The sequence below is a fragment of the Penicillium rubens genome, assembly GCF_028828025.1.
Source record: "Penicillium rubens strain IBT 27055 chromosome Unknown utg000001l_segment0_segment0, whole genome shotgun sequence".
Lineage (NCBI taxonomy): Eukaryota > Fungi > Ascomycota > Eurotiomycetes > Eurotiales > Aspergillaceae > Penicillium > Penicillium rubens.
In genome coordinates, this window is record NW_026890599.1 from 191,451 (window position 1) to 204,422 (window position 12,972).

Genomic DNA, 12,972 nt, shown 5'->3' on the forward strand with positions numbered 1-12,972 from the left:
TTCACGTCGGGTGGTAGATTGTCAATTTCGGGGTAGTTTCCATCGTCGCTCGGGCAATCATCGAAATTAGAATCACTTTGATCCGATTCAGCGGGAAGCCACTTGCGCCTCGGGGCCGAGGGGCAAGACAGCTTCCGCGTCTGCAGTGGAATATTGGCCGACGTGATGGTGGGGGGGATGATTAAATACTTTCAGTATTTCAGACTAGGTCGTGCATTAGCTCGAGATCGATCTGGGCATTGAGGAATCAGAAGAGGCGGAATCACGGAGCTAGTGGAGGACTAAAGTCGTAGTGGGCTGCCCCACCGACATCGGCAGATTTATCTTCCCTTTCCAGGTTACATACTACATACGAGGAATACAAGGTCCAATATACAACCTCGGAAGTTTCAATATTTTCAAAGGGAATAATATACAGTGTTGTATAGTTGTTCATTTCCATATGTACAATTGATTTGGTATCTAATCGCTAAAACAGTTCTACAACCTTTTCATCCTCGTTCTGAGGCGCCTCGATTTGAGGTTGTTCGGGCTCCCCTTCGCCTTCACCTTCCTCGTCTCGCATCAGAACCTGCACTAACCGGTCGCATGCTTCTGTCACATTCTCATCCTCAACATGCAGATGAGTTTCGCGGATCAAAGGGTAAACCTTGACCGCTCGCATCTTATCACGGCCGTCCCGGGTTGTGGTCAAGAGAAGCAAGGTTTCCAGGTGGGTGGTGATGATACTGGTGTCGCTGTCCCGTTGCTTATCGGGCGGCAGCAGTTGGAGATCTGGCAGCATATCCGCCGTATCCTCTTCTGACAGCTCCTCTGGACCTGCAAGCGGGAGCAACAGGTAAGGCAAAAGGTTGACCCCGTCCTCGTCAAAGAGCATTGGGTGCGAGTCCACTTCAAAAGCCACGTTCTTGATTGTGGATGCAACGCCCTTCCTCCGGATATCGCTTCGGTGCTCCGTGAAGACCGTCAGCTTGGTGATGGGGACCACATCATCGTACTCCTGGCGTTGGGTGAAATAGGCTCTGCCCTTTTCGGTCTGCGACAGGTCCGCAAAAACGTATGATAGATAATCATAATTGGCGTGCTTGTTAAGAGCGCCCTCGGCGCCCTTCACGAAACAGTCCATCAGCTGATCGATCGCATTTTCGGAGGTAGATACGGATTCGGGGGCTTTGCGCTTGAGGGATAACAGTTTGTGTAGGGTTTCGGACTTGACGAGATTGGCCAGAAGCATGGCCACTTCATCGGCGTTGGGCTCCTTGGGATTCTGAGATCAAATACATTAGTCCCATTACTATCCAAAGGTATGGTATGGCATCCGAGATGACTCACTGTCAATTTCGCAAGCAAGGTTTCAATAAACTTGTCATCCTCGGCGAGAAGCTTCAACACCTCTTCATCGCCAGACAAGTTGACCAGCATAGTCAATGCATTCTTCGCAATTGGCTGTACAAAGATATCAGTCGAGAGTTGCCCCCCATGATGGCAGATAACGCACAATGTAATCACGGGCTAGAAGCTTCAAATCGCGGACGGGTAGGAGTTGATGGCGCTTGAACAGATCAGGCTGGGCCGTGGAGAAGCCGACGAGGTTTTCGCAAGCTACGAGCTGTTAGGTCATATATTCCTGTCTGAGAGAGCAGTTGCCGTACCGATTTGTCTGATTTGGGTGTTGCCATGGTGCAGGAATTCCACCAGCTATAGAAAGATGTGAGCGAGATAATCCATATCATAGGCCGAAATTACGCACCTCCTCGAGTTCGGACGGCATATTGGAGTATAATCAACAAGCCAAAAAGGGCTGAGTGTGTGTTATCGTCAATTCCAAAATTATCGAATTCCCAAAAGATTTTTCTTCCGCGGAAGTGGGGGGGTTCGACGTCACTGGAAACGTGGAGATAAAACCCCAAGGGATCTTGTGTGATTTGTAAGACACATCTTGCTACATGTAGGTATAGACAATCCTAAGAATAATACAGGTGGTTATTTAGCAGTAGATAATACATTTGATTAATCTATATTTATACAATTTACACGTCGACGTTACGATCTTCCTTCAAAAGAGGTCGGAATTGCCCCGCCTCTAGCGTTCCCGAAGATCGTCTCCTCCGTCTTCGACCTTCAAACTAGCTATACACCTAGGTAGGACTCAATTCTACCATCTCAGTATTTCAGTATCTCAGTATCTCAATTACACCATGGAGAACCCAAACCTCAATGAAATCCATGACTTCCTAGTCTCATTGGCCTTCAAAGCCGGGGACATCATCAACAATGCGCTCCCTGAAACCAGTGGCACAGGATCCAAAATGAATAGTCCGTATCCATACAAGCAGCAAAAGAAGGGAAAAAGCTGATCCCAGTAGGTGCCGATCTCGTCACGGAATATGACCGTGCTGTCGAAAACATGATCTCGACCTCACTGAGGGAGAAATACCCAAACTACGAGTATGTGTTTCCTCTTTCGTGCCTGCTAGCATGGCCCTGACGTGTATTCCCTCAGATTCCACGGCGAGGAAACCTACGACCCAGCACGTCCTTTGACCGATGCCCCTACCTTCATCGTAGACCCTATCGATGGAACAGTGAACTTCGTGCATGGCTTCCCATTTGCCTGTGTTTCTCTCGGGTTTGCTGTTGGACGCATACCTGCCGTGGGTGTGGTGTATAACCCCTCCACCAAAACCCTTTACTCCGCTATTCGAGGCCAAGGCGCGTTCCTCAATCGTGAAACTCGCTTGCCCCTTAAGGGCGACAACGTCGAGCCCCTGTCGGGACTAGCTAATGCTCTTATTGCTATTGAATGGGGTGCGGATCGCAGCGGGAACAATTGGGACACTAAGGTTCGGACATATGAGAAGCTGGGCAAATCTAAGGAAAACGGTGGGGCTATGGTGCGCTCGATGCGGAGTTTAGGCTCGGCCGCGTTGAATTTATGTGCTGTGGCTGATGGCACCCTGGATCTGTACTGGGAGGGTGGATGCTGGTCCTGGGATGTCTGCGCCGGGTGGGTTATCCTCTCTGAAGCCGGGGGCATTATGGTAGACGGCAACCCGGGAGTCTGGGAGGCTCGTCTCGATGGGCGGAAGTATCTTGCTGTTCGAGGTTCTCCAGGTGGATCTGGACAAAAGGAGATGGTGGAGGAGTTCTGGAGCCATGTCCAAGGTGAATTGAAGTATTGATTACCTGCCCAGCAAATCCTCTCGGATTAGGTGAATACGATATGGGGGAGAAGAAACCCCAATCTCAATATAACAAATATAACATTCGCATAATTACAGGGTATATGTCTAAGGGAACCGTATGTACAATGAAAACCAGGATGGCACTATTATATGTGACGGAAACCAGCGTTGGTTTCCACTTCGAAGCCGGACTCGCTGTCATCCTCGACAACTTCGCGATCAGTCCACCGGGCGGAATCCTGCCTCGATACAAGACTTCTGTCGTTGGTGCTCATGTGTGATTCGTCTTCGGCCGGTAAGGTGTCACTCGGACCAGAAGGTACGTCTTCCGACAGATGAAGATCGGATACATTTGGCAAATCGTCCGTATTTCTTACGGAATTTTGATCGACAGATTGGGACTGCCCTTCAACCTCATCGCCAGAACTAGTCGGACCAACATCTGGAGACTTGGCCAACTCCACATTTTGCTTCAGAGAATCGTCCATTTCTGCAGTAGACGTTTGGCCGAAATGTGTATCGACCAAGTGTTTCACAACAGGCCATCCGTAGGCATTAGTGAACATGCGCCGCACAATAATGTTGTTGTGGGCATCGGGCTCAAGTCGAACAAGAACTTTACGCCAAGTCAGATCACGGTGATAGGCTCGCGCAATCTTTTCCTCGACCTTGAGGCCACTTTCGCTGTCCGCGATGCTAGCAGGTAGATCCTGAGTAGGCGCCGGCTTCGATTGCTTGCCCTGTAACGAACCAAATGCTACTGTGCGTCGCTTTGTCGGTAGAGGGGGTGGTATATCCCCTGGGTGGTAGATGCGGTCGTGGAAGATTGTCCGGGGTCGCGCGGCAGGGTCCAAAATGAAATCCGCGGGTGGTAAAGGAGGCATCAACAAGTCTCCCGCAGACTCGAAAAATGTTGTCTTCGGGGGCGTGTGCACTCCTTCGTGCTCATGCGATGACGGCCCATGAGGAATGGGCATTGTGCCATCGCCATCGCCAGTCTCAAAAGTCCTAAGAGTCTGGCTACGTTTATAAATCTTAGCATTCTTGCTATTAGGGGGGGTTCTTCCCCTGATTTAGGCGAAATAGCGAAAAGAAGCCGTCCAGGGGACTGGAAGGCGCACTGCCCGAGACATTTTCCTTCACGGCGCCCTCCTCTGGGATTCTCCGGTTGGACACGCGACTAGGCGGTGCTAGAAACTGTCCCGGCGTCGGAGAGGTCGTATGCTCATCCAAGATGTCGCCTTTGGGACTTGCGGTGACATGAGTCGTCGAATACGCATTCCGATGATCGGCCTCCATTGTCGAAAGACTCAAAGGCGATTCTCCATCGGGGCGAGCGAGTCGGGGGGATTTCGAGTTGGCGCCTGTCAACTCTGCCCACCCCCATTCGGCCATAGTTCCAACAAGTCCATTGTCCCTTCTCGCCTTTTCAACCCGATCCAAACCTTTCCAGTCTAGGAACAAAAGAGAAGACGTCCGTAGTGGGACTATCCCATCATTCACCACGTTCGAGTAGACTGTACGATGATGGAATTTCTTAAGAACCTCGTGGGCAGGACCACAGGGAAGAATCCGTAGAAGTGGCTTGGAGCCAGGATCCGAATGGCCGGGATCTTTTGCAGACTCTCCTCTTCCGGCAATAATGGCCCCCCAGCCACTTCGAACTTTCGGTGCCGTCCAACTCAGCCCGAGATCCTGGCCGGTACGACCAACTAGACCTAAATCCAATGCAAATCGGACATACATTGGGTTCTCATTGCTGAGACCAAGAAAAGGGGTTGCAAGAGCAATAAAGTTAACAGGCCTGATTTGCTCAAAGAACTGGGGCGAGTGCTTTTGGATATACGCGATTGCATATGTCTGAATCAGCCCTCCAAGAGAATGACCAACGAAACTAATGCTCGTAACCTGGTAAGCATGGTCTTCACTTTGAAATTCTTGGGCATTCTCTTGAGGGGTTGATTCAGCCGAATGAGAAAAAGGTTGAGCTCGCTCCTTGGGAGCACCGAAAGGCCGAGAAAATGGGTTCGACTTTGAGCCCTTCAGAGGGAAGTAGGGTTGATCGGGATATGTGAGAAGCAGGACATATTTGGCCAGCCGTTTGCCCAGATATTGAATCCCACGTTCAGTCCGAACAGCATTTCCAGAGAACCCTCTGACAATAACTTGCTCTTCATCGTCATCATCGGGGTTATCTTCACACTGGCTATTTCGCTCCTGCTTAACATGACTGGAATTACTGCCGACAAAATCAGGAATCGGAAATTTCGGATGCCTAGGCACTCAGAAAGGGTGTTCATACCTTGTTGGGTCTTCCTGATCCACAGGGTTGACATGGGGAGCTCTAGCATGACTGTCTTCCTTTTTGGACTTTCTCATGGCTGCATCAATGCTCTCCTTCAAATAGAGCATGTCTGCACCGAGGTTGCTGTGCAACCCGTGTGTCAGTAACACGAGATGAACCTTCTTCTTGGCGCTCTTCATCGGAGCTCGAGTAGAGTCCTCCGGCGCTGGATTTTCACAGAACGCTTGGGAGTCCTGACTCTCCCGGTCAGCGCTTTTGGAACCCAGCTTGGCCGAAGGGAATGGCGGACTGCTCCATAGACTAGTTGTATCGTCGACATGGAGAGCGATTGCTTTTGAGTACACGCCTTTCGATGCAAGTACCCGGCTACCTCTAGTTTCAGGCACCCAATGATCTTGTAACTTCGCCGGAGGCCCCGGGGAACCATTTCCGCTACCCCAAGCACCGCCCGAGAAATGAGCCAGCGACTTTTCATCTCGGCCCACCAACAGCTCAAAATGCACCGCTGCGCTACTTGAGAATATCACCTGGGATTGTATCTCAACAATCCAGCTAACGCTCTGTCCACTTGCCGGTCCGCCTTGACCAGGAGAGCCAAAGTCGTGGGCTTCCAGGAGATTGGCCGGCACCTTGATCACGGCGTCCCAACCACCTCCGGCTTTAAGATAGGGTTCAAACTGCGGTGTCCCCTCCAGATCCTGTCGCTCATACTTGGTATTGGGATCAAAATGCGAGGGATAGCAAGCGGCGTATAGCGTGTACGGACCATGAAGGTATGCGGCGCGCAATGGGATGGCAGATGTGTTCTTCACTCTCACGTAAATATTCGAAGGAATGGGCAAGATCGGGTCGGCTGCTGGAGTGTATGTAATAGTGTATCTGATGGACGATTTACTGTCAGCGATCCAGAAGGACTTGAGACTTGCAAGGCGGTTCGGACTAGACTCACCTAACGACTTCCCCAACGCGAACGCTACCAACTTGATGGATTAACAACATGTCGGTCACTTCCTTTGTATCCACCGGATTTGTTTGCCAGCCGGAAAAGGTACGAAATCGCGACCTTTTATGGCAGGGTTGTGCTGCGCCTTGGTCTGGGGTCTGGGAGGCTGAATAGGTACGCGCAGTGATCAGCATCGAATCGAACGGGCTGTTCCATTATAATCAAGCAAATTCCAAGGCGCTAGAGCGCTAGATAAGAGACTAGCGAGACAACAATATCATTTGCTAGCGCATGCCGTATGCTGGCATGGGTGGAGTGTGGTGGTCTACGGGGGTCCAATCTCGGGGATGACGGAAAGCACATGATTTCATTCCCTTTACGGGATCAACAACTCCATGGACTGGCCCTTACTTATAACATTTGAAACAATATATCGATGTACTCTTCAGTTCTAATCTAATATATATTTCGATCGCAATCTAGTGAATCTCTACCTAATGGATCAAGTTCAACAAACGGCTAGGTTGTTTACAAATCTCCACCCAACCGTTTCTTTCGACAGCGACGATCTTCCCATCAATACAAATGCGTCGCCACCTCTCCTCGTCTTCTCCAAAATCGATTCGAACTTGCTCAACGTCAGCATAGGTGACCGTATCTTCCATCACATGTCGACCGCCCTGATAGGCTAGTGTCATCAGGTGCATCGCGTCTTCCGCCGACATGGGGCCGAAGCGGATGAACCTCATATGTCCATCGAGCGGCACTGAGTCTGGGGAAATCAAGAACTCCTTCTCAAGTCGTGGAACGAGTGCAGCAAGCGCATACATGTGCTCAAGTCCACCTACGGCCTCTGTGGAACGGGCCTCGCCCGGGCCATCCGAGGTGGTTAATGTGATTTTGCCTTTGAATTGGTGAGGCGGAGTGCCGTCCGAAGGATGAAGTAGCTCATTTGCAGCCATCTTAAAACGATCGACTCCAAATTTGCGGTATTCGAATGTATCACTGTCTGCAACCAATGCAGCATGGAGCCCCCAGCTCGCAACAACGGCCCCGTATATTGTGTGGTGAACATCGGTGTCGATATCGGCTCGCTGACGACCTTCATCAATGACCAGCCGGCTGCCAGGTGAGAATTTGGCAGCAAAGACCGGTATAGAAGATAGACTGCCTCGAAGTAGTGTTGAAAGACCTGGCACCGGACCAGATCGCAATCCAATAGAATTTGCCATGGCATTCCCTGTCCCACAAGGAATCAACGCAATATTGGGAGATACACCAATTGCCGTCTTGGATTTGTAGAAGCCCTCGAGCATGTCGATGAGGCCCCCGTCACCAGAAAGAAGGATGATGGTCTGAGGGACGCCATTATGAGCCCGCTCCAAGAATTTCGATCGCGTGAGCTCGCTGATAGTTTGCGCCGACTGTGTTTCGTAGAGCTCGTAATTCTCTAACCCAATGTATGTAAGTAGAGGCCGTACAACATCTTGAAAGATTGTCTTGGCCCTCCCTGTTCCTGATCCACTAGATACCACAACTTGGATGACAGGTGGTTCATCTTCATGCCGAAGGTGGCTGGGGATATTGATCACAAACGGAGATAGTGCTGCAGGGAGGGACTCGATATCTATCTTTTTCAAAGAAAAGTTCTCAGAATTGGGGCCATCTGGTTCGGTTTTCTGGAAGAACAGCACACTATACGTGGGTACATGGTTGGACAACACGCAGAGAATGTCGTCGAAGTCAACCAAAAACTCAATCCCTGCGTGAGATGTGTATTTCAGGGTGTTGTCCACTATTTTGACGACCAAAGATTCAGACATCTCTGGTATCTCTGAGCATGTAGGTGAGGGGGAAAAAACCAACAACTGACAGGGCGGGGTTTACGGCTTACCCGGACTTCCACTTATGTCGTACTACTTGGGTAAAAAGACGACAGAGTTTCTAGCTATCAAGATATTATAATATCACTTGGTCATCGATTAACATATAATGTACACATAGATCATTGATCCGAGAGAGAAAATAGATGGTTGGATTCTTGTACTCTTGCCTCGATCTATATGGACTAGGACTGGAAGGACTAGCCTGGTATGCAATACCTGAATGATGCATGAATATGCAAGTGTAGATGTCAGACGTATCCAATTCGAGATTGCTAATATTCGTCTTGCTAGGTACATTGTTCTACTAGATACATGATACAGCCTCGACAAGGCAGTGTGGTACATAAGAAAGCAACTCGATCCAAATATGTCACAAAATAAAGTAAAAAAAAAATCATCACGAATACAATGTCCCTGGGATACCGATCTTAGTCCTGAGATGGGGAAAGACCACGTGGAGGCGATGGTGAATTCCCATCATGATGGCTATGCTTGTCACTGAGGTTTACCGCGATGAAGGTCTTGGGTAGTTCCACACTGCATGCGGGGATCAGTAAAGAGTCCAGAAAAGTTAAGAGAGCAGGCAACTTACGTATTGAATTTCGCCTTCAACGTTTCGATCACCTCCTTCCAATCCTGATGGGCTGTTAGGCTTCGGCGTGGGGTGCAACCAATGGAGTGCCTGGAATCAAGTTGCACGTCAAGCGGGTCGAATGCGTGACAACCAGGACTGACTGAGATGCGGATGGAGTAGGAGTAGGAGTCCGATTCACTGTCCCGAGCTTCGTACAGCTCAAAGCAAATCTGAGAGAGATAATCAAGTTCTGGGATGGCACTCCTGGCGATCTTGGTTTGAATTCCACCTTCCAAGATGCAGTTCAAGAGGGTGTAGATATGAGATTCCTTGGTAAAGTAGAAGAAAGATTTGGCATCCGGCGAAGCCTGCACCTCTTCTAGATCTCGAACAATCTCTTGAAGAAGGGGAAGAGATGTTAGGAGGCCAATCTCGAGTTTCTCGCTGTCGGTGATACCATATTCCTGGGGCGTCACGTAGTCGAACAAAACCTTGGCCAGCTTGTACAGTTCCCGGAGCTGCGAAAGCCGCTCATCCACCTTGCACTTGGAGGATTGGGAGCCAGGGAAGAGTTTGAAATAATGATCGTATGAATCATCTAATGCCCGAAGGTGCGGCAGCGACTCGGAAGCAAAGATGCGCTTCTTCAACCCAAAGCGATGAGCAAACGTCTGGCTTTCGGTACGCTCTTCGGATTTGTCGCTCCCGGATTCCTGGCCAGGTTTCCCCTCCGCGCTCGCGTCTGCCTTAGCTGCGTTCTTGCATTTCTGATCTTCATCAGAGTCACGGGGACTGTCCTGTGGCATGAAAACCCATTCCAAAAATTGCCTATTGTGGAGTGCATCGAACTTCATACTGTCGTATAACTCGGAAAGCTTGCTTGGGTCGACCTTCTCGGTGTCACAAAACTCTGCAAAGAGCTTTTCCCACCGTTCCTTAAAGAGTCGAGGATCTTCACCCGCGCACCAACGGCCCTGTATGTCGGATATGCCAGGGGGATCCAATCCGTCCACGGATGTTGGTTGGCTCGGGGTTTCAGGCTCATTGGATGAGGTCGGGAAGATGTACGGTGCGCTGTCGAGTTTCTCAAAGTTTTGTCGCATGACACTCCGGTGGAACTTCATCAGTTCAACTACTCTAGCAAGGACAACCGAAGGTTCTGGAATATTTTTGTCCTTGGGCCAAGCAAATTGTGAGGGCGCAGACCCTTCCCGCAAAAGCAATTTCAGCTTTTTCTTGACTTTATCCATGACATCCTTGGCGGCATTTGAGTCGTCAAGCAAATCTTTCCGAACTTGTATCAAGTCTTCAGGGATATCCTTCTGGTCCAAAAATGAGCACGCCCATATTTGCGCTATAAGAATATTATTAGCTTGATGAAGGTCTCGAGGAGGAAATTAAACTCACCACTGGTGCTCACTCTACGTTCTGAGCTGGTAAATACGCGAACGTTATTCAACGCCTCCCTGTTCATCAGCTTCAGATCATCACGCATGTTCACTCCAAGATCCTGTGATTGATAACGCGCGGCATGTGTTGGCTCGCCGCCCCACTTGATCACAAGCTGTAGTTTGTCCAGGATCAAGTCATTCTCGGCGGCGGAGAACCGAGAAAAAGTCGCACCTGAGATAGAATCGCTTCGTGTCTGTGATCTGCGCAAGTCCTCGGTCTCTGGCGTGAGTCCTCCACCCTCGTTGGGCACAGGTGCAGGGGGCTCGTCAAAGGGCTTGCCCTCGGACAATGGAGTGGAAGCTTGCAGTGGGCCCTGTTCTCCCATTTCTTCTGGCTTTCGTTTGCGGAACATTGGCTTGATCTGAACTTTGGTACCAGGCCAACCGCCCTTCTTCTCTAAAGATGTCCGGAGCAACTTGAGCTTCTCTATGTCTTCGAGACCCTTCTCCATAGCAATCTTGACGGCATCAGAAACACTGGACAATGCAGCTTCCCCCTTAATCACCACCTCGTTCTGGTGCCCTTTCAACAAATCCACAAAAGGTTGGCTATGGAATGTGAACTTAAACTTTTGCTTCGGGGTACGATCTGCGTGTCGAATCACCGCCACCATGCCCTTCAGCTTCCAGGAGTGTTTGGAAGCAGGAAGAGGGGGAAGGGCTTCATCATTGGCGTGCTGTACCGAAAGAGCTGGAGATTTCGTGTTCGAGGGACTATATCCACGACTAGTGGAGTGGGCTTCCCGGGAATTCAACTTGCTGATAGCAGCGCTAACATCAGTACTCTCTACCCCAGATGACGCCAGTGGTGGAGTACATGACTCTGAAGCATCAGTAGGTTTCGGGCTTGGACCGTACAGCCTGGAAGTGCTAGGAGACTTCAGTAATGTCTTCAGCGTTTGGCGATGGGATCCTGCCGTGCTCCTTCTGGATGAGCCTATATCTGGTGAAGGAGGCTCGGACGATTCCGATATCCCCTCGCATCTGCGCCTTTCTTCCAGGAAAATATCCCTGAGAATGTTGGCACACTTATCGTAATAATCGTTGTTGTCCTTGACGAAGCTCCAGCCGTTGACGTCAATGACATAACTTTTGTCTCCCACGCGGAGCATGTCAAAGCCACAAATTCTTTGACCAAATCCATTCGAGATCTTCGATGCGATTATTGCCTCCTCCTTGCCAAGTTTCGTGATGTATCGTATTTCCTTCCCGTGGGTATTGCGCCGCACGAGACCGTCGACCACGGGGGATTTGCGCGTCTCTGCGTGACAAAAGTCTGGCCCCACGGTGTAGGCTTTGACATCTTCCGCGTTATCAACCCTGAGGAACTGCTCGTACAGATAACTTGCGTCCTTCTCGGTGACGGACCTTGGAACAGTGAGATTGGGGTCATATTCTGAGCTTTTGTTGCCGACCTTTCGGAAAAGTCTTCTTCCACCGCCGCCGTACTGTTGATCGTTGGGGAAGTAGATGTGAATGTTGTGGTCCTCGCCATTGACAGGCTTTTCAACAAAGGGCTTTTTGAACACTTTGCCGTCAACAATCAAGGCCTCGCCATCCTCGGACATTGAGACATTCTTGGTCTGAGGAGCACCGCCACCAATTCCGCTCTCTGGGCCTTCGAGCTTCACGCCAGTCAGGCGATAGATATGCTGGCCTAGTTCAGCAGATTCTAGAATTGGACCGCCGTCGCGGTTGACCTCCAGTCGCTTCGGAGTGGGAACACCCATGTGATCCAGAATTCTCAGACAGAGCCGCCTATCCCACAAGACCTTTTGCATAGGCAGATCATTAACACAGAGCGGTTTGCGAAGTTTAGCATACGCAATGGCTTTGTCCAGGGGAAATCCATCGGAAAAGAAAGCGACCAAGAAGTCACACACCGGCCAATTTTCGACTGCTTCGTCGAGAATAACCTTGTCTCCAAAAACGATCACCTCGAATTCGCCTTTGGATTGGAGTCGAGTCAAGATATTCTGGCTTGGTTTGCTGCGTGCTTTCACATCCAAGGCACAGACTCCGATCCTCCATGGCCTTAGGGAGCAGGATTCCACCTCACTGATAGAGCTTGCAGCAGTACTGGCCGCCGTGCTTCCACTGAATCTTCTAGCTGCGTGGCTTAAAGAGCGTGAAGATTGTCCCGTCCGACTGAGGGAGCGATGATCAAATCCCGAATCGGCTTTTCCTGGTTGGCTTTGAGTCGACTTTGAGTGTGACGTAGGCTTAGTTGACACTGCTGTAGGTTCGGTAACGGGGCCTGTGGGCGTCTGGTCGTTGTAATCGGAGTCCATATCGGCTAAAGACGACGAGAGGTTCGGTTGAGCAGGTCTCAAGGGTCCAGCATCGGCGGAAGAGCCGTTGCTGCGCTCAGCGGCATTATCCATATGAGGGGTCAATTGTCTGGACAGTATCGTGTTTTAAAATCAATTCTGATCGCATCAAGCTAAATTTGATCAATGGGAATGGGCGATATGGGGAAACAGAAATTCTTCGACAATCAAGAGGAACCTGGAAGCTCTTGGGATTCCAAGGTTGTATTACCAAATATATGATGGGGGTTACCGCATTTGCATAGGCGGAGAGAAAGAACGGCCTTTTCGCTGGTTCAAGTTTGTACCTTTCGCTCAT

At 50.1% G+C, this 12,972-nt stretch overlaps 6 protein-coding genes across 6 annotated transcripts; 1 reads left to right on the plus strand and 5 right to left on the minus strand.

Annotated features, from left to right (window-relative positions):
• Window positions 1-469: 469 nt before the first annotated feature.
• On the minus strand, window positions 470-1,771 carry N7525_000076 (protein HGH1; the record flags this gene model as incomplete). The annotated part of the gene is made up of 5 exons (XM_002560026.1): window positions 470-1,267; window positions 1,333-1,446; window positions 1,499-1,602; window positions 1,653-1,698; window positions 1,751-1,771. 5 exons carry the CDS (start codon window positions 1,769-1,771, stop codon window positions 470-472), a joined length of 1,083 nt encoding a protein of 360 aa, XP_002560072.1.
• A 427-nt stretch (window positions 1,772-2,198) lies between these two features.
• On the plus strand, window positions 2,199-3,182 carry N7525_000077 (inositol monophosphatase family protein; the record flags this gene model as incomplete). The annotated part of the gene is made up of 3 exons (XM_002560027.1): window positions 2,199-2,316; window positions 2,367-2,448; window positions 2,504-3,182. 3 exons carry the CDS (start codon window positions 2,199-2,201, stop codon window positions 3,180-3,182), a joined length of 879 nt encoding a protein of 292 aa, XP_002560073.1.
• A 149-nt stretch (window positions 3,183-3,331) lies between these two features.
• N7525_000078 (uncharacterized protein) lies at window positions 3,332-4,162 on the minus strand (the record flags this gene model as incomplete). The annotated part of the gene is made up of 1 exon (XM_061211465.1): window positions 3,332-4,162. The coding sequence occupies one exon, from the start codon at window positions 4,160-4,162 to the stop codon at window positions 3,332-3,334; it is 831 nt and encodes a 276-aa protein (XP_061070691.1).
• Window positions 4,163-4,235: 73 nt separating this feature from the next.
• Window positions 4,236-6,627, minus strand: N7525_000079 (lipase ROG1 family protein; the record flags this gene model as incomplete). The annotated part of the gene is made up of 3 exons (XM_002560028.2): window positions 4,236-5,424; window positions 5,488-6,369; window positions 6,440-6,627. The coding sequence occupies 3 exons, from the start codon at window positions 6,625-6,627 to the stop codon at window positions 4,236-4,238; spliced, it is 2,259 nt and encodes a 752-aa protein (XP_002560074.2).
• Window positions 6,628-6,927: 300 nt separating this feature from the next.
• N7525_000080 (diacylglycerol/lipid kinase family protein) lies at window positions 6,928-8,256 on the minus strand (the record flags this gene model as incomplete). Its single annotated transcript, XM_002560029.1, has 1 exon — window positions 6,928-8,256. One exon carries the CDS (start codon window positions 8,254-8,256, stop codon window positions 6,928-6,930), a length of 1,329 nt encoding a protein of 442 aa, XP_002560075.1.
• Window positions 8,257-8,747: 491 nt separating this feature from the next.
• N7525_000081 (inositol polyphosphate kinase VIP1) lies at window positions 8,748-12,728 on the minus strand (the record flags this gene model as incomplete). The annotated part of the gene is made up of 3 exons (XM_002560030.2): window positions 8,748-8,856; window positions 8,912-10,247; window positions 10,301-12,728. 3 exons carry the CDS (start codon window positions 12,726-12,728, stop codon window positions 8,748-8,750), a joined length of 3,873 nt encoding a protein of 1,290 aa, XP_002560076.2.
• Window positions 12,729-12,972: the final 244 nt, after the last annotated feature.